The sequence below is a fragment of the Myotis yumanensis genome, unplaced genomic scaffold (assembly GCF_028538775.1).
Source record: "Myotis yumanensis isolate MYYU_CA2020_CCGP unplaced genomic scaffold, mMyoYum1.0.hap1 SCAF_11, whole genome shotgun sequence".
Classification (NCBI taxonomy): Eukaryota; Metazoa; Chordata; class Mammalia; order Chiroptera; family Vespertilionidae; genus Myotis; species Myotis yumanensis.
The window spans coordinates 14,764,974-14,790,806 of record NW_027223762.1 but is presented as its reverse complement, the minus strand read 5'-3'; the positions used below and the strand labels follow the sequence as shown (position 1 = coordinate 14,790,806).

Here is a 25,833-nt window from a genome sequence, read left to right as displayed (position 1 = left end):
GATAAATTGTCTTCTTCCTGGATTTGTTATGATTTGTTTAATTCTCTGGACTGCTTCTAAAATCTTTAGGAAATTGGAAGAATTTGTATAGAGGAAAAAATTCTCATAATAATGTTTTTCAGGGGACAAATATCCAAATTCCAGAGGAAGAATAAGCAAATAACTATTTGAGTACAGTACTTCATCTAGTTAAAAATGTCATCACTTTTAAGATTTAAATTATGTACCGCTAATTAAATAAAAACACTGGCTACCTCCCCCCCCCCCCCCCCCCCCCTCCCAGGCATGCTACCTTTTCCCTTTTCTCTCCTAAGTTCCAAGGGCCCTTCTTTTGTCTCTGTAACTTGTTTCCTGAGCCCATTTCCTCTACGGCTCACTTCTACCTCTGTGACTTTCTAAATAAACTTTCTCTTACAGTTTGAGTCTTGGCTTTGAATTCTTTTCCTAGCCAGAACTCAAGTACCAGTGAGGTTGCTGAACTGACGAGGTTGGTAGAGCCCATATAGGGTTGACATTTTACTTTTCTAACAAGGCAGGGATATCGAGGTCTTTATTTGGAAGCATTTTTTAAGGCTTTATTTAGGTATATTTATAACTGACATGCAACAAAATGCACTTTTCTAATGTGTACTATTTGGTGAGCATGGACATACTGCTCAAGCTGTAAAATGATCACACTTAAAATAAACTTATCTCTCACCCATATACAGGTTAGGGTAAAAGTAGGCTTACAGATGTAAGTATGCAAAACAGTTTATTTTCTTTTTAAAAAAATACATATTTTATATATTGAAAAATACTTTTATTGACTCTTTCCACCGGCCTAACACCACTACCAGTTCTCACTGCCAACAGAACTGCCATGTTTGTGGAGTAGAGCAGAGGGATGGGGACTGCTCCTCCTAAGGTGCCAGGCTTCCACTATTCTTCTCAAGAAATTCAGTTTGTTTTTTTTAATGAATAAACTCTAATCTTGTTTCTTGCCTTTGTTTGATCTCTAGAGCACAAAATGGTTGTCTTTGGCAGTTTATTCAGTTTTATATTACAAGTTGTTTTTTGTACTCCTTTACTAGGGAAGACCAACTTCACAAACTGATTCTAAAACCTGGGAATATTATATATCAAAGACAAATGCTCTTTCCTCTAATTCATGCTTGGGGGAATAGAGAACAACATATAGTTGTTTAAAAAGGGAAAGAACAAAGAGAGGTGGATGGATGAATCTTGATTCAAGGCTTAGATTTCTAAGTAGCATGAGTCTTTTACCTCTATAGATAGGTTTGTGAGCTCAAACTGGTTAATTGAATGTTTTGGTGGCTCTTGTGGAAGGTAGACATGTGTTGTTTCTGCAGAGTGAGCCAACTGTTGTTGACACAGCACTTTTATAGTATTCCTCACTTTGTCACAGTTTTATGAAATTAGTATTATAATTATGATCATTTTAGAGATAAGGACATTTTTAGGTTAGTAATTTGGCCACGCTCTCAACATTTGCATGCGATATAGATAATACTTGAACTCATTTCTTCTGACTTCTTGTTTTTTATAGTCTATATAACTGCTTTCCTACCATGTTGTAATTACTTGCAAACTCTTTGATTTTCTTGGTATATTTATTTATGTAGGTGATACTTGAAGTTAGAACAGAGCAAGTTATAATAATCTTCTTGAATTTTCACTAGAGCTCAGTTCTTTTCTTTGAAATGATAATTCTTAACTTATTGAAGAGGCCCTGTTCACTCACGCAGTTTTTAAGCAAATTGGTAATAGAGAAAGAGCCCATGGCAGCTTCCTCTGCCAGCTTCCTCTTTTTTCTTACTCCATAGATGCAGATTCTGCCAAAGAAGCCCCTGCATTGCAGAGGGACTGGAGATCTGTATGATCTGTTTATTTCGCAATTGACAAGGGTAAGGGGGCCTTTATGATGGGGGAGGACCTTGGGTGCCCTGAATTTAGCTTTATGAAGCTGGAATAACATTTATTTTGGGAATACTTAAACTTAGTATTTTAAAGAGCTTTTATGAATTTTATTTGTCCTACATCAGTAAAGTGTCAGACTATTCATATTAAAGAGCATTATTATAATGGTGATCCCCCACCCTCTTAAATCCTGTTCAGAACAAGTCAGACAAACATGATTTCATGCTTCTAAAATTCCAAATCTGGGATCATTTAGAATATAAATAATAATGAATATATGTAAGTAAAATTTCACTATAATGAACATTTTAAAAGGTTTTGGATAAACATCTATTTCTATAGCCTATTATAGTTCTTCTTTATTAATCTGCTCTGTTCCTTTTCCATGAATCTGTCAATCTGTGGAGTGAAAAGGGGATTTGTGGTTGTGCTGTAAACACTGTGAGTGGGTGGTGTTTTATTATCGCTGTTAGAAATTAAAACCTGCTTCTTGGAATCTGTGGTCACCCTAGATGCCAGTAGAATTGAGTTGTATTTTCAGACTGTCTTGTTTCTGTTTATAAGTATAGGTATAAGTGTAATTGGGGAATCGTATGGGAGCCAATATTAAGTGTTGTAGGCCTCACTTGACAGGTTTATGGAACAAATGTTAGAAATGGTGGTATTAATAATAGGAAAGGACTAAAATAGGTGAGGAAGAGTTTAATGTTCTTTTAAAGTTGTGGAAGTATTGGGCAGATGATTCCAGCTTTGATGGGTAGTTGAGAAGACTTGACTTGGTGATGGTCTGATGGGCTTATTTTTATTTTTAAGGATGGTATTCTACCTGGTAGTAAAATAGCTTTGGTTACCCAAAGAAGTGTTGTACGTTTCTGTAATTTAAATGGATATTTTGAGTATTCTGTACCTCATTTTTTGTACCTCTCATTTTTAAATGGTCTTCTTTAAACATTTAATTTATAGATTTTAAGAATTCAACAATACGTTTATTATCTTTACTACTATTAATATATGTTCCACTTTTTAGTGCAAACACATTGGAAACTATTTTTATTCTTATTCTTATACTTCTCAAGTGACTTTTTTTTTCTGTTTTCTTTAAGCCATAAGGATGAGTTTACCATTATTCCTGTACTGGTTGGAGCTCTGAGTGAGTCAAAAGAACAGGAATTCGGAAAACTCTTCAGTAAATATCTAGCGGATCCTAGTAATCTCTTTGTGGTTTCTTCTGATTTCTGCCATTGGGGTAAGTTCTAGATTTTAACCTATGATAGCTATTATATACTGTGGTTAAAGGTATCTTTTCATTCTAAGCTCTGATTTTCAGTTCTTTATCACTTTCCTTGGAAAGTTTTACCTTTTGCAGCAATGTTTAAAAGTGAATAAAAAATCTGTTGGTCATTTAAAAAGGATCAGATTATAATAGTGGATTATGGATACATTTCCAAAGGCGACTGGTATAATTGGATTCACAGTGTGAGGGCATCCTTGCTTAGACACTTAACATTAGTGGGAGTTAAGATCTTTTAACCCCATTTCCAGGTAGAGTTGTGTGGTAGATGCCCGAAATTGCTGTTTTGGTGGATAAAACTAATTTTCTTTTTTAGAATATAGAAGAGCACTGTGTGCGCTGGCAGTCCTTTTCCACATTTCCTGTTTTGTAATTGGTCTTTTTTCTTTCTTTTTCTCCTTTGATGCTTAATTTTTGCCCATAATTGCCATCAGTTTAGAGCTAACCTCCAACGATTGTAACACGTTGGCTATTAGCACTGTGGTCTTCATTGGTAAGGACTCCTATGTGATTTTTGTTATGATTGCCACTTAAAAGAATAAGGAAGCTTCACAGTGAATAGATCATAAAGAAAGTGAGACATTTGTAGGTGCCTCTTTCAGTAAATGTTGATTTTTCACATTCTTGGGACAACATTTGCTCTCATTTACTGTTCCAGAATGTCTCTGAATTCTGTTCCTGTAGGACATCTCTTAGCTTATGTGTTCATTGGTTTAAGGGTGCCAGTATCTGTTCATCCTTCAGTTATTTCTTTGGTTATAGAGAAAACATAAGGCACATGACCAGAAATTTTAAGGTAGACTGCTAGAATGGCTAGAAAAACATCCTCAATGAGATACAGGGAGCCCTGGCTTTTCACATCTTAGCCATTGATTGCCAGTGTTGATTGAACATTTATCTGGCCTATTTAGGCTGGTATTTTCTTCTCTTACTTTGTGCTATGAATGGCCTTGAGATTTCAGTTCAAGAGAACCATTCTTCCTAATGGTATTTTTGTTTAAGGCGTTAATTTCTCAACTGGGGATTACTCCTGGGGGCATTTGGAAATGTCTAGAGACATTTTTTTTGATCATCACAACTGGGGTCGGGTGGGAGCTGGGGATGCTATTGACATCTAGTGAAAATAGTTCAGGGAAGCTTCTAAATAAACATCCTATAATGCACAGGAAAGCTCCCTACCCCAAAGAATTATCCTGCCCACAATATTAGTAGTGCTGAGGTTGAAAGCCCTGGTTTAGGGCATGCAGGTAGCTGTGCTACTTTACAAACTTCTTCAGAAGCTCTCAGGGTTCTTTAATAACAACTTCCTTTGGCTACCTTTGGCAGACGTTATTTTTATGGATATATTAGTTACATCTGAGGACTAGGGAAATGTTTCAAAAGAGTTTCTTGAGAATTCTGAACTTTAGTAATAGTTTATCTTAAAAAGTAAGGTATGTCATATTGAAAAAAGGGCTATTTTTCTTTAGTATTGTAAATTTGCATTGGTAATAATGTTTTAAGATTCTTGAAGCATGTGCTCCCTCTTCCTTCACTTTTAAGGCTCTTGTGATTCACTTCAAATCACTCTATGATTTAAATTATTGGTTCTCGTGATACAGTTTTTCAGTCTAAGCTCTTCTAGGTTGGCACCATGTGCAACTGCAATAAAATGCACATAAACATCAGTGAACACCTTCATGTTTGCTTTTCTGTGGCATCATCCTTTTTACCTCATTAATGCATTAGAAAGTAAACAAACCCTACTGCAGTACTGTATTTAAGTACAGTGTTGAGAGAAAAATGAACTTTGTTTTACATTGTACCTATATCTTAGAAAATTATTTAGGTCATTTGATCTCCTTATTTCTTGAAAACTTTGGTATTTAAATTGTAAGATAGGATTTTCTGGTGATGTGTTAGCTATGGAAAACTAAACAGAGACTAAAATACACTTATATTTACATCTGGTGGTTAAGTAAAAATAACTTTTCCAGTTGTTTGTTTTTTCAGTGTTACTATCACTAACTATATTCATTAAGTGCTTACTGTGTGCTTAGGGAGAACACTGTACTAACTCTAATTAGGAAATTTGATTGAGGTTTGGGGTTAAGTTGAAGGTGTTGCATGGATACTGTTCCAAAATTGGTAGTCTCCTTTCTACAATAGTAATAGTAACTGTTATTCTTGTAAAGTAAGATTTATTTTATATTTAACATGCCTGTTGAAGTAATAGGAATCATTGGCTGGTTGTGGGTCAAACTGTCTTAGAAATGGTTTCATATTTTTCAAATACATGCTTTAGTGGCATAGTCATTTTTACTAAATTAATGAGTGCTATAGTCCCACCTCAAAAATTTAGCTTTTCTCATGAAGATAATACATAGTGATTTCTTCTTCTTTTTAAAAATATACTATACAGTTTGATTTTAACATGTCAATGCAATGTCAACAGGAAGCATTCAGTCCCTCAAGTACTTAGAGATTTAAAAATTTTTCTTGTTAGGCTCTTGACACATTCCACATTTCTAGATAGCTGTGTTTTGTGTTTTTAAACAAAAATAACTTAATTGATTATGGTACAGTTAATAAAATTACTCATATATAGCAGATTTTTTGTTTTGTTTTTGTAGAATAATATGTTAAAGTACTGACAATGACATTTTTCATTTCTAATCACTTTTCTTTATATATTGTCCAGTTTCTGTGAAGAATAAAGTGAGAAACTTGGTGATAGAGACAGTTGGGAGACTTAGATATAGTTGGAAGAATTTTGCCTTGAATTTTTTTGTTAGCCAGTGTCCATTTACATGAATGACTTTCTTTAAAAAAATTTTTTTTAAATTGATTTCAAAGAGGAAGGGAGAGGGAGAGAGAGAGGGAAATATCAATGATGGGAGAGAATCATTGATCGGCTGCCTTCTGCACAGTCCCTACTGGGGATCAAGCCCACAACCTAGGCATGTGCCCTGACCGGGAATCGAGCCGTAGCCTCCTGGTTCATAGGTCGATGCTCAACCACTGAGCCACACTGACTGGGGTGACTGCCTTTTTTTAAAGTGTATTTTGCTTTAAAGATGCTCATATTTCAGATCCCATTTAGCTTTATTCAGACTTGAAAGAGATATTAGAGAGATAAAAAGTACAAAGACTAAAATACTCTTAAGTTTTCTTCTTGGGTGAGATGAGCTAAAGAGAGAGGGGGAACCTAGATTTTGTTGTGCCCCTTCTTTCTGTGCCCTCATTTGAATTCCCCTGAAAAACCCCTGCATTTCAACTCCTGTCTTTTTTCTTATTAGCCCAATAGAATGATGTTTTCTCCATAATGCTTATAAAGTCCCACCCCTTTTCATCTTTCCTGTTAACTTTCAGGAAGAGTGACATAAGTGAAAGGACATTTGCTACCAGTATTTGGTTAAATGATGTTGTCCCCATACATTGTGTACTTACTAAGTTCCACATTCTATAGGATGGCTCCATATAAAAAGAATTTTGCCTGAACCAATTTTAGTTTATATAATTAGTAGAATTTTCATTTCATTTTCCTAAGTTTCATTTTTACTCTTCCCCATATATACTGTTAATATTTGTGTTTTCCTGACCTTCCTGAAATTTATTTTTCCAATTTTATTTATTTGTTTGTTTGTTTATTTATAAATATTTTTTATTGATTTTAGGGAGGGAGGGGGAGAGAGAGAGAGAGAAAGAGAGAGAGAGAGAGAATATGAATCATTGATTGGTTGCCTCCTACACCCCCCCCACCCCCCCCCCACCCCCGGGGATGGAGCTCCAACCTGAGCATGTGCCCTGACCAGGAATCGAACCATAACCTCCCAGTTCATAGGTCAACACTCAACCACTGAGACACTCTGGTCCGGCATCTATTTCCACATTTAGATTATTACCAGCTTTCATTAACAAAATTTTCAGTTAACGTTATTTTTAAAAAAATATATTTTATTGATTTTTTACAGAGAGGAAGGAAGAGGGATAGAGAGTTAGGAACATCGATGAGAGAGAAACATTGATCGGCTGCCTTTTGCACACCCCCCCACTGGGGATGTGCCCGCAACCAAGGTACATGCCCTTGACTGGAATCAAACCTGGGACCCTTCAGTCCACAGGCCGACGCTCTATCCACTGAGCCAAACCGGTTAGGGCAGCTCTTCAGTTAACTTTAAAGAAGTTTCTAAGTGAAACTGGAACTAAGAAAAATGGATTATTTAAAAGTGGATCCATGCTTTTATTTAATTTTCCTTTAATGATTGTTTTAAATACAAATCATTTTCAATAGATTTATTTGTTAAATATTACTGATAAATTATATTATTTTGTTAAAGTATGAATAAAGTTTACTTCTCTCACTTTAGCAATTTTGGATTTTTATTTGTCTACGTTTATATAATTTCTTATATTTGTCTAGGTTTACATAATTTCTTTTTCATAAATATGTGACACCTATTAAAAATGGTATTCTCCTAAATATGTATATCTTTATTCAGATTTCTACATTAATATGTATAAAAAGTGATTATTTATGCATACTCTTCTTCCTTTCTGTTAGTCTCTTGGGTTATGAGGGCATTACTATTTTATAAATATTTTATTTAGTTTGGGTGTAAGTTAGCTAATTCCTGACGTACCTACTCTAGCTTTGATATTTATACATAACTGATTTCACATATTTAGGTTTTTGATCTTTTGCAAGTTTGAGAGAAGGTTAATACTTTTACATAATAACTAAGATTTCAGAATGAAAGGACTAAGTATTTTGTTTATAAAAATGATTATCTTATTTGATGCTACTCAGAATATAATTCCTTTGTGAAATACATTTTTTCTTTGATAATGATTTCGATTATGAATGTCCCCAGTTTTAGGTCCTTATCTACCACACAGGTTCTGAGGGTTAACTAAAATATTTTAAGACATTTTAACATATAAACATAAAGTGATTAAGTGAATGTATAACAGTATAATTTTTACTAGACATATGTCTGAAAGTTTCTTATTGACTGATCTTTTGAGGGCTTTTAGATCATCTTTACAAGCTCATTGTTTAATTCCACAATCCAGTTTATAGTTTAATGTTGAGGTATTCGATACTTTTTAATTTTTTGTTTTGAAGTACTTAAAAAGTAGTATTGATTTTTGTACCATTCATTGTTCTGTTTGTCCTCATTAGTTGATTGTTGTGTGTTAAACAGACATCCCTGGAGCTTATTCTCCACACTCTGTGAATCCACTCATTAATCACCAGTCACCTTTGGAGATGGGAAAATTACTTACCTGTATTTCTTTTTCTCAGAAAGCGTGCTCTGGAATGGATTCACAAATGAGCTACCCTCCTTCTCTCAAAGAGTAAGGTTTCTGCTTTACAGGATTTTTTTCTTGGGTTATTTTTTCTCTCATCTTTTGAATTTGAAAAGAACTGAGGGAAGGCACCTGAAGAAACTACTGACATACTCACTAGGGGAGTTGCAAAGCTTGTGCTGTCCTAGGGGCAGTGCCAATGGCTCTTAAAGCTAGAAAGCTCATACTTGGAGGTGAAACAGGGGCTCAAAGAATCCATTTTCCCAGTGTACCTTCTGAAAGGATAAGTTTCAGGTAAGTAATTTTCTCTTACTATGTGATATGCTTTATTCATACTGATAAAAGTACACAAGTCCAGTCCTCCAGGTGCATAGGCATCTGTGTTTGTGCAAGTTAGGGGGATAAGCTTTATTGAATGTTAGCAGAATTATAAAAACAAAATATGTCTGCTCATGAGGTACATGAAATGATAATGTATTACAAGTCAACAATAAATATTTAATTAAAGGTACATTTATGATCAGGGTATTGTGCTAGTGTTGTCATTTCTTTTATTTCTTATTAAATAAAATCTTGATAAACTTATTTTTTAATAATTAGAAACAAAAAATACCTTTTGAACTCAAGTTCCAAGTGATGTTTAACTAAAATTGAGTGTGTATGAGCATGTGCATGCTCATACACACACACACACACACAGGCTAGGATAATGGCAATTACTTACGTTATTTTATGTTTTTATTGATTTTAGAGAAAGAGGATGGGAGAGGGAGAGAGAGAAATATGGATCAGCTGCCTCCTGCATGCCCCTTATTGGGCATGTGCCCTGACCAGGAATGGAACCAGGGACATCTTGGTGCATGGGATATAGTGCTCAACCAACTAAGCCACACTGACCAGGGCCAGTTATTCACTTTAAATTAGATGATGTCTGTATGTATATTGACCAGAATGAATCGCTGAAATAATATTTAAATATTATACAATTAACATGTTAAACGCCATGGCAGTTACCGGTGACTGAAACGGAAAGGAAGACAAAACAGGCTTGGTGCCTAACGTGTTAAAAAAATTATTGTGAGATAGTTTGAGCTATCATAAGTAAGCGTTTTTCCATATAGTAGCTATGTAGTGTGGATTTAGCTCCTTAACACATATATTCGTTAGAGCTCATCAAGTATTTCTAATCAGTTCTTCAACTACTAAATGCAAGGTGGCTACTAAAGAGTAGCAAAATATTAAACATTTACTCATTGATTTTCTGTGTATTTTGTCTTATTAAATTACATGTTGATTTAATATTTTAAAGTTTCAAACATTTTATATACTTTTACTTCAGAAGAAGTTTTTAAGTGAAACTTACCTTTGAAATGATAAAATGGACAAGATAGTATTTTAAAATACAGTTATACTTTTCACTTAGGATTAAGGCAAGTTTGGCCACCTTCTTCCATTTGAAACAGTATCTCTGAACTTGGAAATAAGCAAAACAGACTTTTGAATAGCAAATGGCAATTACAAAGTTTGTGAATTTTTCTCTGGTTTTCAGAAAAGGCAGTTATGTCCTAGTCACGGGGATTATTGACTGCTAAAACTAGTAGCTATCTCCAGAAGCAAGAAAAAAGAACACATTAGTGTATACCTGAAGCGATTTAGCTTCCAAGAGTATTCATCTTAATTTCTTACAAGGATATTACTACAGTGATAATTGAGTCAGAATTTCCTTGTCTAAAACTGTTCATTTAATTGTTCACTCAAAGATTTTGGGCAGCTTTGTCAAAATAACTTGAAATTGAAGTGGATGTTTAATACCACTGATTTGAATCAATAAATTATTATGGCAGATTGTAGATTTGTCTTTGAATCTTCTGACAGTCACCTGGCAAAGAGGAAAAATGGGGTAAATTATATAATTTTCATTATTCATAGAAGGAAATACATAAATTCTTTAAAGACAAAAAAATCTATACTTTTAAATTTTGATAGGAATGTCTGATGAATTACTTAATATAGGTGCATTGAGTGATGAACTGTCACTGTCTAAGAACTTTTTCAGTGCAAGATCTATAGTGGATCTGTGCTTACAAATAGGTTTTTATATTCAGAAAGCAGACAATTGTCTCAGAACCTGTTGCTTGATTCTAGGATATCATGTAAGATGCAATATTGATTTAATAATGGCTCTTGGGGGAAAATAAACTGCCACATTGAATACTTGTAAATAGCAATGTATATGAAAAGTTAAAATGTGACAGTTAAGGAAATATATATAGTGTAGAGATGTGACCATTAAAGATGATCAGCATCAGCAATTAAGTTTTAAGAAATGTGATGTCTGGCTTTTCAAAAAAATACATCAAAAGGGTTTTATAATTTTGCACCGTTCATTATTTATAACATGATATTTTTTAGCAAGATAAACAGGAAACTTAAAAATCTTAATTATCCAGTCTAAGAAATCTATCTTCTCAGGTGTGAGAATAATAATTGGATATGTGAACTTGATCTGAAAATGAAGCACAAGACACATAGTGTGTGCATACATGATTGGTGTGCTGTGATATTTTCCAAAATGCATTTCGGTAAATCTTTTAAAATAAAGAAATAGAAAAGTAATGAGTTCTTGGAAATAAGAGTGTTGCTGAAATAAAGATTTAGATGCAACATAATCAGTATAATAATACTCCACAATTATGTGGGTTTAGAACACATTGTTTTAGGTTTTCTTCTGACTTTAGTAGGAAGCAAAGTTTATCTCCTCAGTCTTTCGTTTTCTGTCTTCTTTTTGAGCTTCTTCTATTTTACCCTCTGGAGAATGGCTAAACATCGAATGTTCTGTGCTTGCACCCTTATTGAGATCTTATTGTCAGATTAGGACTGTTGTGTTGTGAATTCTATTTTAAGGCACTTGTATTGGTCCTTTTTCAAGTAGAAAGTTTTTCGAAAATGAGATAAAATTTTTTGAGGTAATAAAAATCACACAAACCACATGTATCTCTGATCTACACTTTATTTATTTTTTTTCTGTAATAGAGATCAAATCTTTCATTTGTACAGCAAAAGCTAAGCTTTCATTGACTTGTTACATTGAGAGTTTTCTTAAACCAAAATTTCTTGCATCATACTCTTTGGGTTTACTCTCCATTTTAGACTGATATAATATATTTAACAATGCTTCTAACTTTTAAGCTGTTTTGTTTCCTTAGTCTTTTGTATTGCTATAAGGTTTTACAATTTGAAATAGTTTTAACATTATAAAACACTGGTGATATATAATTTCTTTACTACCTTCCCAAATATGCCTTTTATTTTTATATACCACGGGCTCTTGGGAATGATTTTCTCAGAGGCTTAAGCTGTGCTTTGCCTTCTTTGAGAACTGAAATTATTTGGTAAGCGATTGCGTTCTTTTTAGCTTCTAATTTTTCCCTATTTTATTTTGTACATGATATTTGTTTCAAGGTCAAAGGTTCCGTTACAGTTACTATGATGAATCCCAGGGGGAGATTTATAGATCCATTGAACATCTAGATAAAATGGTAAGTCTTTCAGGTGTGGGGTTTTAATGCTCTAAGATTTTTTTCTTTAATTAATTTCAGATTAGTGATTCAAGACTTAATATGTTGAAACAATGGACTAATAATTCTTTATCTTTAAGTGTGCAAATTATAGTTTGTAATCATATCAGTATTGATTATAAAAAAATCCCTGTCCTATTAGTGGAAATTTCCTTCATCTTAATTTTATTTGATTAATGAGACAACTTAAGAATAATTAGATACGGATTTTTGATATTATTTGGGGGAATGTGTTAGTTTTAGGGACACCAGGAACTAATGCCAATATTTACTGTTAAGTGGAAAAAAACCCAGCAAATTCTTAGTTTTTTTTATTATTAACTAGAGGCTCAGTGCACGAATTCGTGCTCGGGTGGGGTCCCGCCAGCCTGCCCTGATTGGAGCCTATGGGGGCTGGGCCGGTGGGGGGAGGGGATGTGGAAGTTTGGGGGGGGGGTTGAGGGTGGGGCTGGCCAGGGGCGGGGAGGGTCCGTGGCCAGCTAGGGGGAGGGGCTGTGGGCAGTTGGTCGGCTGGCCCCGCCCCTGATTAGGGTGGGGGGGCTGATCAGGGCGCAGTTCGCATCAAAGCAACTGGTCGTTCCAGTCGTTCCGGCATTCAGGTTGCTTGGTGTGTATATATATTTTATTTTTGGCCATTTAGATTTTTCTTAAATGGAATTTCAATTTTTTTTAATTTTTAAAAATATTTTTTATTGATTTTAGAGAGAGGAAGGGAGAGGGAGAGACAGATAGAAACATCAGTGATGAGAGAGAATCATTGATTGGCAGCCTCCTGCATGCCCCACATTGGGAATTGAGCCCGTTATCCCGGCATGTAACCTGACCGGGAATTGAACTGTGACCTCCTGGTTCATGGGTCGATGCTCAGGCTGGCTATTATTTTAAATACAGAATATAAAAATGATTTTATTTTTACCTAGCCCAGAAATACAGTAGACATTGATCCTGTCATTTTCCTTGAAGTACTATGGTAGTCATAGTACTTCTTTTAATGTTTAAAAAGTCATATAAATCATTTTGGTATCTACTCATAACAGAATCTTAAACCTAGCAAGTATATCACTAATGTGCTTTGAACTTTGGATAGATCCTTTCAGTTCTCTAGTCCTCAACTTGTCATCTCTGAGATGAGATACTTGGAGTAGGTAGTCTCTAAATTGTCTTTAAACTCTATCAGCCTTGAAGTCTGATTTGTTAAAATCAACTTTACCACTGTGTTAGTAGCTTTATGCATATGTTTTAGTACAAGAATATTTAGTCTATAGCAGATAAAGCGTTTTAGTAAGAAATCTGGATCTGAACCTACAAGTAGATTATATTGCATAATATACTTTATTAAAAGCCAGATGGAATGAATGCAAATTTAGTTACTTACGAGATTTTTATTATATTTAAATTTATTTTGTTACTTTAAATACAACTATAGCTTAATATTTTTACCTTTGGGCTTTTTCTAGATTTCAATTTAGTTTTCTTTTGACTTTATTATGCTATCATTTCAGTCATTTAATTCTTTTCTGGCTTCTAGTTCTAATCTTATTTTTCTGAGCTTCAGGTATCAGTTGCCTCATCACTTATTTTCTTCATACAGCTAGTAGGTGTCTGCTGTGTATCTGGTACTCTGTGTAGCTTTGATGATGTTAAGAGGAGAAAACATGGTCTCTGACTTAGTGGAATTTATAGTCTAGTCTTTGAACAGACTTAAACAGAAGTTATTACAATACAGAAATAGAAGAGATATTTAGGAAGTAGTATGGACACACTGGTCTCCTTAATGTTCCTCAGTAGTGCCATATATGTGCCTAGCTTAAGACCTTTGCCCTTTTTGCACTTTACTGTCTAATTTACCTCAGGGCTTTGCTTACCTTTCACCTTCCCAATGAGGACTAGTGGCCACCCTTTTTTTTTTTTAAAAAAATATATTTTATTTATTTTTTTACAGAGAGGAAGGGAGAGAGATAGAGAGTTAGAAACATAGATGAGAGAGAAACATCGATCAGCTGCCTCCTGCACACCCCCTACTGGGGATGTGCCCACAGCCCAGGTACATGCCCTTGACTGGAACCGAACCCAGGACCCTTCAGTCCGCAGGCTGACGCTCTATCCACTGAGCCAAACCGGTCCTGGCAACCACCCTTTTTAATTTTGCATCCTATACACTCACTCTATTCAGTATTCCCAACCCATCTTACCTAGTCTACTTTTTCTTCTAACAGACTAAAACATTTACTTATTTATTACAATTATGTTAGGATATTTTTTTTCACCAATGTATCTAATGTACTTAGAATAGTGATTAGAACATAATAAGTAGGTGCTCAATAAATATTTTTCAAATGAATGAATTAGTGCATATTACCATCCAATATGTATAATTAAATTAAATTAATACCCTAATTGTAAATGACAAAGAAATAAGTGAAAGTAATTTATAATAAATCAATATATATTTAATGTGAATGCCCAGGCACAACTCTATTAATAAAGATATACTGAAGGAGTTAGATGCTTACACACATAGTATCATTAATGGGACAACTAAAAATGCAGACTTAGTAAAGTTGTAAACTAAACAAAGTATATAGTCTTCCCTCACTTTATAAGATAGTTCCATTCCTGGGAAATCTGTATATTAAAATCACATGAAACTTCTTTATGTTTGTATGTAAAATAGACTTAGGATGTAGATAATTATAAGCAGGTTTTCACCTACATGGAAATTGGAAAGTGTCGTGGGATGAGAACAGCACTTTGTGTGTGGGACTGTCCTGGATTGCAGGACAGTTAGCATCCCTGGACTCCACCCACTAAGTCCCCCAGTAGCATCTTCTCATTATTGAGACAACCCAAAACTGTGTCCACAGTTTTTTATTATGCTCTATGGTGAACAGTTATTGTATGAATGTACCCTGCTTTATTCTTCATTTTAGTACTTACTACTATGTGATTATAACTTAGTATTTGTTGATTTGTTTGATGATAACCTCCCCTATTAGATTATAAGCTTCATGAAATCAGGATCTTTGTCCATTTTGTATCAGCCTGTCAGTGGGTACTAAGTATATATTTATTGAATGAATCGATGCACGATTGGATGGGGAAGTGGTGAGAAATGGAGCCAGAGAATCTAGAACAGGCTATTTAAAGAATATTAATAGGAAAGTGATAAAATCAGATTGTATTTGAATAGATCATATAGCTGCAGTGGAGCAAATGGATTGGAGGGATGCCAGAGGAGAAATGAGTAGACTAGTTGGGTAATTCAGGTGAAAAATGGTAATTTAGACAGTGGATGGGGTAGTGATGTTGGAAGAGGGGGACAGAGTGGATGTGTTCAGTATATATAAAAGACAAATTTACAATAGGACTTGGAAAAGGAAGTATCATGGATGGCCCCTAAATATCTGGTTTATGCTACTATGGGGTATTGCTATTCACTTACGTCAGAACCATAAGCTGATAGGTCCAGATATTTTAGGAGGTATGGAGATCGTAAATTCTATTAGGGGATATATGCAGTTGCCTTTAAGACATTCAGGTGGAGATGTCAATCAAGTAGGCATTTGGATTACAGTGTAGGCACTTGTGGAGCTATGGCAGTAAACAAGCAGACTTGATCTCACAGAAATTTTATTCTAATGAAAGGGAGATACACATTATTTTTAAAAAGGTAACGATGTCCCCAGTGGTTAGAGCATTGGGTGTGGACTGAAGGGTCACGGGTTTGATTGCCGGTTAACGGCACGTACCTGGGTTGCAGGTTTGATCCCTGGCCCCTGGTCAGGGCACATGTGGGAGACAACCAGTTGATGTGTCTCACATCGATGTTTCTCTCTCTCTCCCTCTCTCTCTCCCTCCCCCACCCTCCCACTCTCCCTCCCTTCTCTGCTTCCCTCCCTTCTACTCTCTCTGAAAAATCAATGGAAAAAAATCCTCTGGAGAGGATTAACAAAAAATAAATAAATAAATAAGTAAAAGGTAAGGATGTGTGTAAATTAGTTTCCAATAGTGATGTGTGCTATTTAGAAAATATTTAAATGGTTTTGAGATAGTAAATGATTCTAGGCTGATTGGAGAAAGACTTCCTTGAGGAGGAACATTAAACTGAAATATAAGTGATAAGGAGGAGCAAACCAAGTAATGATCAGAGGGAAGATCTACACTGAAGGAATTGCCAGTGCAAAGACTTTAAGATGGGAAAGATGCTGGTGTGTTAGGAGAAAAGAAAAAAGTCCAGTGTTGCAGTAGTAGAGTAGGTAAGGGTAAGAATGGTTCGAACTTTGGTAAGAGAGGCAGGGGTCAGATAGTGCAGGGCTTTATATTCCAGGGTAAGAAGTTTATGTAAGTGCAGTGGGAAGTGAGGTGATCTAATTTACATTATTTTAAAGGTTACTCTGGCTGTTTTAGAGGATGGGTTTTATACCAGGGTCAGAAGTAGTAACAGTGGGTATTGGTAGTAAGTTAGGGAGAGATGACAGATGGTAAATAAAGCCAGGGCAAAGATGAGATTTTCTACAGTAGTAGTAATCAATTCTGGTTTTACAATTGAAATAATCTGTGAAACTTTTTCAAATAGACTGGCCTGTACCTGCCTCTGGAGATCCTCTTCGGTAGTATAGAGTCACAACATCTTTATTCCTAAAATAGCTTGGTAGTAAATTTGAACTGGCCCACTATGGTTCTTGATCTGTTGAAGTTTTCTTACCTTCTTTTCTCTTTATATTATTTGTGAACTTTAATCAGGCAACATTTAATTTTGCAAATGTAAGAATTTGCAAATCAATGAATGATGTTTTTTTGTTTGTTTGTTTTTTAAATACATCTTATTGATTCTTTACAGAGAGGAAGGGAGAGGGATAGAGAGTTAGAAACATCGAGGAGAGAGAAACATCAATCAGCTGCCTCCTGCACACTCCCCACTGGGTATGTGCCCGCAACCAAGGTACATGCCCTTGACTGGAATCGAACCTGGGACCCTGAGTCCGCAGGCCGACACTCTATCCACTGAGCCAAACCCGTTAGGGCTATGAATGATGTTTTTAACATATGGAAAATGTTTTCCCCCAAACATTGGCTTACCTGTTGCTCTCAAGTGAGTGAACATAATTGCATCCTTTGGAACTCTCTAGAACTGTGTTCATATCTAAGTACTTTAATAGTCTTTGTTATTCTGTGTTTGTGTTATATATAAACACCCATAGTTAATTCTTTTAACCTTTCTACTAACTGTTGTTAGTTTATATTAAGAGTGCTAGCTTAATTTGTCTTTTGAGACAAATTGATCAGTTAAATAGATAGACCTTGGTTTCTTACTTTGAGGCAGAGCAGAAAAGAGTATCATTTACCCATTGGCATGATTATCATATATTTCCTGAAATCATTGCTTTTATGCTAGCTTTAAAGTCTTTGAAACTTCAAAAGTATAAGTAGAACCAGTGAGCTTTAGGTGACTTCTAAATCTGCATCTGACTTACCTTACTTTAGATGTCCAAAGAAGCATAATTTAAAAATTTTTATTTAAATAGCCTGAAATATAATTTCTGAATAAATATCGAGTATTTGCTTCATATTAATATGATTGATTTTAATATTTGATATAACATTTGACTTGGAGTTGACTTTTGCAGTCCATTTATTTTTTTTTTTTTTTTTTTTTTTTTTTTTTTTTTTTTTTTTTTTTTTTTTTTAAATATATTTTATTGATTTTTTACAGAGAGGAAGGGAGAGAGAGATAGAGAGTTAGAAACATCGATGAGAGAGGAACATCGACCAGCTGCCTCCTGCACATCTCCTACTGGGGATGTGCCCGCAACCCAGGTACATGCCCTTGACCGGAATCGAACCTGGGACCCTTCAGTCCGCAGGCTGACGCTCTATCCACTGAGCCAAACCGGTTTCGGCTGCAGTCCATTTATTGAAGCATTTCTATTTATGTATAGATTTTTAAATGACTCAAGTGTTCTGTTCTTGTATTAGCATGCTGTTAATTCAAGTTATAAATCAATTCTGGGAGTTAGAATAAATGGATTAAAGTAATAAGAATGGTTTAGCTCTGTTTGAATACTCATGTATGTATGTTTTTATACATATGTGTGTATGTGTACTCTCACTGTTAGGCAGACTTTCTTATAATATAGTGTTTTCTTAATTGATTTATATAACCAAATGGTGAATATCCCTCTGTATATTTCTTATATATTTATTTCTTAAAGTATCATTTTATGTTATAAATAATCTCATTCGAGAACCAATATCTTAGTTTCTATATTCAGTTTTTTCAGAGCAAATACAGTGAAATTGGCGGTTCTCTTTGAAAGTATTACAAAAATGTTAGTAATTCTGAATTATAAATAATTATACATTTTGAAAGTTTGATAGAGTGAAATTATTTTTAAGTATAAAATTTTAGATTTAACCTGTTTAAAATTTGTGTGTTAACTAGTTTTGGTCCTTTTTGATTACCAGAAAAGTCTTGTTAAATGTAGTTATTAAAAAGCTAGGAAACAAACAAAAGTAGGTTCTAGTTTCCAAAGCAAAAGAAAAATAGCTGTTTTTATTACAAAATGTTTATATCTCTAGTATTTGAGTATCTTGGAAATTAATTATGTGAAAAAATACATACATAAAGAAAAAATATATAAGAAAACAAAGTGGATCTTCCAAAAGTTGTATTTGAGGGAGCGAGGTAACTGGTTATAAGATTCTGAAAGTCATAGTATTATTAGCTACTGACCATGGTTTTTTGGTAATTAGTACTTTGTAATTTCAGTAACTACCAAAGCAGAACATATTTTAAGACATTGATTTTTGTTAACTTCTTAGATCACATACTTGAAACATTAGCCATACTTATACATATTTTACATGATTATTTTTCTGTACCACTTTTGATATAGACCAATATTCCAATATGGACATTGGCAAATTACTTATAATTTGGCAGAGAGAATCCAAAAATGTCATTGTAGTCATCCTTACACATTTATTAGTAAACACTTCATTTTCTTTGAACTTCAGCTACTTTTCTTCCTTCTTACTCTTTGGAAATTGAAATTATTTATATTTGTCTATTCATACCTTTCTCTTGACTTAGACCAATAGTTTCTTTAGTAGTCTTTAGCAGTTGTAAAACATCATTTTAAAGATAGCTAGCTATTTAAGATAATGATTTAAGATAGCTATATAATATCATCTTTAAGGTAGTACATTGCTTCTTAACACAATGGTCTTTAGGGTGATGTTTTTTTCCTATAAAATTTTTTTCACTATATGATTTTATCTTGATGCCTCTTACAGAAACCAGAATATTTTCTGTTCTCCTCTTACCTTCCTAAATGTGTACTCATCTTTCCAACATAAATGTATATACTCACTTAAAAAGAGTCCTAATGATTTGATAGTATGATTAATTATGTGTTCATAATTAGAAGACATGATTCTAGTTTTTATTTCTTAAAGACCTCTTAAAAAGTTTAGCTACTCTTTTGTGTTTGTTATTTTAGAGGGAGATTACTTCTGGGAGATAATAATTAAATAAAATTTAAGTATTTTATTATATTTAGATAAACTTTTTTCAAAGGGGAGTGTTTTGTTATTTTACCAGAGTCTTGAATCTGCAGTTCTGTCCGTTAAAACTGCCTGTTTAGGTTAGGACTGCCATTGGAATTTGATTGCAAGCTTTCACCCTTTACTGGGAGAGTGAGGACAATGATTGATACCCTCTGCCCTTCTCCCCCTCAAAGTAGAGACTTAGCTTTCAATCTGAGGATTTCTTGCTGAAGGTACTGACTTCCTCAGAAATCCAGTCTTGATGGATATACTTTTGGTGTTTATAACATCTGGTTTGTATCTTAGAACTGAATGGGTAGTGACCCACTTTACTACTCCATATTAGATTCAATTCATGTGAACAAATACTCGGTTTACTAGGCTATAGGCAAGCTTTCCAGTGCCTCGACCTTAGATTCACTGATCATATCTTCCAGTATTTTAAGAAATGGAAAAGTTAATTAGGTATATTTGAGAAGCATTTTATTTTTCATCATCTTGGAATTTTGGTAATAGTCATTTCAAAATTGTTAGCATCAAAACATAAACATATACTAAAGCATATTTGCCAGTGTTCTGTATTAGTTAATGGATGTCCCATTTTGCAATGTTATCATTATTGCTGTTGTTTGTGAACTTCATGAATTTTTCAATTGTAAAGCCTTAACTTTTCTCTCTGTCCCTCTTTTATTAAAAGGCATACCTCTTAACTATCATATTCATCAGAGAATTGAATGTAATGAAATTGATTCTTGCCCTAGTAGGTACATAACACACTTTTGGGAATTAAAATTTTAAATTTAATCCCTTATATTCCATCATCAGGGTTTTTTTTATTGTTGTAATTTAACCAGTATCTTCATTTTGAACATTTTATTTAGTAACGTCTTCTACATTTATAACTTTATCTCTTTCTATATGAAATTTCTTGGTCAGTTTCACTGAATTATTTTCTTCTAAAGTGGGATCATTATTTTCCTTCTCTTTGAATCCCTCATATCAATATATACATTTCATATGTTTATTCAAAAATGTGCTTTGAGATTTTAATATTAAAACATACATTGGAACCTCAATGCCACATAATTTATTAATGATTGGAATTCTATTTAAGGTAAGCTGTCCTAGACTTCATCCAAGAGCATTAAAATTCTCATATAACATGTATACCATATTATTTAAAGAGATTATTTAAAGAATTGTTGGTATGTCTTTGTTATACGAGGTAAGGCAGAGTAGTCAATGAGAAAGAGCCTAGGATTAGAAAGTTAGAGGCAAGCTTTTAACCTTCTTCATGTCTGTTTCTTCATCTTTAGGGAGTTATATCTTGATTATCTGTATTTATGGAAAAGATTTGTTACTTCATCTCTGCTTGGTTTAGAAATATATTGTGTGATTTTTCTTTGCACCAGAATTAAAATACTAATTGTTTATCTTAACTTCTAAGGTAGTTCATCTGCCTCTGAGCTTACACCAAAGTCAGTGGAGGCTGTTGATGTGGTAGCCTTGTAGTTGGCAGGGGAAACCAACTTAGCATTAATCACTGGTTGTGGATAAGTCTTGAGAGTGGCTAATTGATATGCAGATAATTGAAAGTTGATTATACATGCATATGCCTGTCTTTTTAGCTATAGTTGCAGCAGAATGTAATAATGTTTATGAAGGACTTAAATATTGTGTAAAAAGATCTTTATTAATTAAATTTTGGTGCTGCCACTGCAATATTTGTATATCATCTATGATTACTATCATTTTTCAGATGACTGTTCATCTGATTACTCCAGGTGCTTTTTACACAATACTTGTTTTGTTGAAACATAATTTTAAAACCACACAAAATATATTAGTTAATTCCCTAGTTAAACTACCATTTACATTTCTCCTGAAGGATATTAATCCAGTTTGTTGAACACAAATGTGTTTTACCAGAATAAGAAAATAAGGTAAGGTAATGAGTTAGAATCATTAATTTATTTGCCTGATTCAGATGTGTTAAAGTTGCCCTTATGTATTTATTAATGTATTATGAACACATTATTTGAATGCATTTGCAGAATACAGAATTTAGTGTAAACAAGTGTCCAAGTCATAGTGATTGTTCTAATAATGGTCTACTAGTAAACGTTGATTCTGAACGAAAATCTTGAAAATAAAGCATCCTAGTTTAAAGTATTAAAGAAATAAAAAGCTTTTCTTTTTAAAAATTTGTTCTTAAATGACCTACTTTGTTAACCTTTTATTAATCTTTTATGCACTTTAAATTAATTAAAAATATGCAAACTATTTTTTTCTTTAGTTTGTAGTATCTTCTTTATCACATACCCAGAATACTGATGATTTAAAATGTCTTTAAGTTTAGTTATGGAAATAGTTAAGTTACAACCAACTCTTGATTATGACAATGGTAGGAGAAATATAGTGGATATCGGGAAAAACAGGTGTATATCAAATTTAATTTTATGAAAATTTTCACAATAGATTTACTTAAAAATATATAAAAATATAAAATTATGAAATGCTCGACGATTATCAGCTAAGTAGCAACTGGTGAAGATGGTGTAGAAACATGAGATCAGAGAAAACTAAATGGGGGTTAAAAGTTTTGTATTAATAAAGTGTATGTATTATTGAGAGTTGACTATGAGATTAGCTTTGGACAGATGAGTTTGGTATTTTACAAGGTTTATTTAATGTAGTCTATTTACTTCTCTTTAATTAAAAAATTACAGTGTTTAGCTCTAAGTAACAGTTTGTTTTAAATGTAACTGGGAAATAATAGTGTCCTTTTTTCCTTTTTCTTTCATTTTCTTTGTCTCTTTCTTTCCCCCTCTCACTTACTTTTAGGGTATGAGTATTATAGAACAATTAGATCCTGTATCTTTTAGTAATTACTTGAAGAAATACCATAATACTATATGTGGAAGACATCCCATCGGAGTGTTATTAAATGTGAGTATCCTTAAGAAGCCTTGATTTTTAATATTTGATTCTATGATGTTTTAAAATATCTTCAATTCTTAAAGTAACGTAGTAGCATAGGTTTTCGGTCCATATAGTCAATTTTCTTTTAGTACATTTAAGATAATTTGGATTTCCATAGTTTTGGTTACCTGAATAAAGTTATATGTCACTGGAAGACAGGCTGATATTTTCTTTTAAATGCAGAAAGTTATTTAGAATGCAGACCCATTTTCTCTAGATTCTCAGCCAATTCCAGTATGCTCTTTATAAATATAAACCAAAGTAATCTTTTTTTTTTTTTTTTTTTTTTTTTTTTTTAAACAAATTCACATTTTATTTACGTCGAAATAAACTGTACAAAATTGAGTTTCTTCACCAGAAATAACAGCAATATTTTCTGTATTATTCCTAGATAAACTACAAAATACATTTTTGTAGGTTGTCTAGGTTTTGCTTATAAATCAAGACGAGGCAGTAGATATAATCATGGGAAAAGACAGAATAAAACAGACCAATCTGTTGTCAGTATCCATAGCCTCTGATCCTGTCTTGACCATGAAACAGAAGTGTTCGACATATACTTGCTAAAAAGCTAACCAAAGTAATCTTTCAAGAGATGTTCTTATTGATTTCTTGGTTTTATTTAGTGTCCTAGACTATATAAAAATAAATAGAAGATTTTGCTCTTGAACTTTAGAAATATGTAAGTTAATAAAGCAAGACAGATGACATGTATATACTTTTCTCTTTATAAGAAAAACAGTAGTAATTTATTTAAGGAATGGAGGTAATAGGTGGAAATCTTTTTTCTAAAATATGGAACGCTTCACGAATTTTTGTGTCACCCTTGCGCAGGGGCCATGCTAATTAATCTTCTCTGTATTGTTCCAATTTTAGTATATGGGCTGCCGAAGTGAGCACCAGAAGTCTTGGTTAGCTGGAATTTTGAAAGAGAGAATAATATTTTCCCTAATAAATAAAACAGTATGGATTTTCTGAAATAAAATGCAAGACTTTTTAAGAAAGAAGGGTGTGTATACTCAGGAATGGGAGGAGGAGGAAGTACTAATAGGTTCAATTAAAGTAAAAATCCTGGTATACCTCTTGAAACTTAATTTATATACATTTTAACCTTAGCCAGAGTCAGACAAAGAAAAGACTGCAACAATTCAAGATAGTAGAGTAGCTAAGATTTGGTTTAGAGAAAAGAGAGAAAGAAGCTATGAATTAATTTGTTTTTTTTAAATGATCTTATCAAAGAAGTACTTTGATAGAATTAAATAAGGAATTATCATTTATTCCTATTTAACATGAGTTGAAGAGAAATTAAAGAAACAAGTGATGAGTGAAAGAGATCTAGGCACCAGCTGTGAAGTGGGCCAAGTTAGGCCACCAACGCATTCAAAGAGTGCTAATCACATCTTTCTTTTTTTTAGGCTATTACAGAGCTCCAGAAGAATGGAATGAATATGAGCTTTTCCTTTTTGAATTATGCTCAGTCAAGCCAGTGCAGAAACTGGCAAGACAGTTCAGTGAGTTATGCTGCTGGAGCACTCACGGTCCACTGACGCTCTGAATCCTCAGGGATGCCACCTGCACATACTCATACTCTGTTCGGGGTCCCAGCCTAGCCCTTACCAAGACCCAGATCCTGGTTTGGGGGGATTCTGAAACCTCAAACAAATAGAACTTTCTTCTCTTCTTTTCTAGTAGGTGTAGTCCTTCCTTAATTTCAACTCATTAAAAAATGCTTTATAGTTTAGGGCAGTGGAAGGAAGGCTGGCATCAAATATTTTGATCAAAGAAGATGGCAATGTAATGGCCCAGTTGTGGCAGTGTTTTGAAAGTAACTTGTAAAGCATTTACCATATCCTAAATTTGCACTCTTTGCAGACTTGTGCACATATATTCCGCTTTCAGAATAGTTTTGCAAATTGTACACAGACAAAAAAGGTGGAAGCTTTTTAATAAAGAAATTGCATTTATAAATGATCTGTATTAGAATATAATAATTCTCCAGTTATAGTCAATTACTACCCGTGTTGTACAACAGATACCTTCTATTTTAGTTGCTAATAAAGGGCTACACAACTCAAAATAGTCTGATTTAAACTTATTGCTCTGTGGTATATATGAAAATTGTTTTTTATTCATCTCAATTTTTATGTTAAAAGTGGTAAACTTCAGTTCTTATATAAAAATATGTTAGGATGTATTTTATATTTTGCATATATATGTGATTTTTTATCACAGATATTAGAATCATATTTTAATGCTAGCTTTTTAAATTACATAGTTTTTTTTGTGTGTGTGACATCACTTTGTGTCATTACTATATTGTATATTCAAGATTGATAAAAGAACATAGATGTAGTCCTTTCCTCTAAAGATAGTGTTTGATAGGCAGTAGTCTGCAAATGAGGAAACATTGAAGAGTATTCTTAGAGTTTTTTAAATCATTGCAGACCATAGACTGCTGCTATGCTTTTTAAGTGCTTTAAGCACTTTGACTTGAATTTTTAGCAAGACATCATTAACAATAACAACAAAAAGCCACTGGATTTTTTTATAGTTCTAAAATATTTTTTCATGACTTTTGGTGCGGCTCTTCCAACTAAAATAATGGTATGGTGTTGTATTTCTTTCTTTAGCATAGACCAATTCTAGTGACATTGGAAAAAAATGTATTCAGTTAGGTAATTATTGGCCACCATGCATGTACTAGATTATACCTATTTTAATCTAACAGTGGGTATCTTCATTACATTGGAGAACATTTATATCTTCAATGTTTTACCAGAATAGCACAATTTTTAGATGCCTTGCACCAATTTTATTTAAAAATTGCATTTCTTATTTACTAAATATCAACTTTCTATACACAAAAATTGAGATAAAATAATGCTGCTTTTGGATTAAAAATTACCCACCTAAACATATGTGGAAATTATACTCTAACATATTACTGATTTATTTCCCATAATTTAGATACATTTTTAAGTGCTATAAATATTTATTCCTTATTTACTATATAGAATGTAAAATTTTCAAAATTGACTATGGAATGAATTTTTAATGTTTTCTGAGTATAAAACTAATACATGACTATTATGGAAAATTTAGAAAATACTGAAAAGTATAAAGTAGAGAAAAAATTGTCTGCAATTTTACTATCCAGAGATAATACTGTTAATTTTTTTTGTATTTTCTTTGTCTTTGTCTATGCTATTTATATGTATGAGT

General features: G+C 33.4%; 1 protein-coding gene and 1 non-coding gene across 5 annotated transcripts in view; one reads left to right on the top strand and one right to left on the bottom strand.

Moving 5' to 3' along the window:
* The window catches only part of MEMO1 (mediator of cell motility 1), an 84,755-nt gene extending 60,067 nt beyond the window's left edge, over nucleotides 1–24,688 (top strand). For 2 of the 4 annotated variants that reach the window (XM_070428950.1, XM_070428951.1), the window contains 4 exons: nucleotides 3,024–3,166; nucleotides 11,966–12,042; nucleotides 22,474–22,578; nucleotides 24,027–24,688. In XM_070428950.1, the coding sequence (XP_070285051.1) occupies nucleotides 3,024–3,166; nucleotides 11,966–12,042; nucleotides 22,474–22,578; nucleotides 24,027–24,158 (457 nt within the window). In that variant the 3' untranslated portion in view covers nucleotides 24,159–24,688. The remainder of the gene's footprint in view (nucleotides 1–3,023; nucleotides 3,167–11,965; nucleotides 12,043–22,473; nucleotides 22,579–24,026) is intronic. The other 2 variants (XM_070428952.1, XM_070428953.1) reach the window with 1 other exon arrangement.
* LOC139020304 (U6 spliceosomal RNA) lies at nucleotides 23,401–23,511 on the bottom strand. Its single transcript, XR_011473295.1, has one exon. It is a non-coding gene; the product is annotated as a U6 spliceosomal RNA (small nuclear RNA).
* Nucleotides 24,689–25,833: the final 1,145 nt, after the last annotated feature.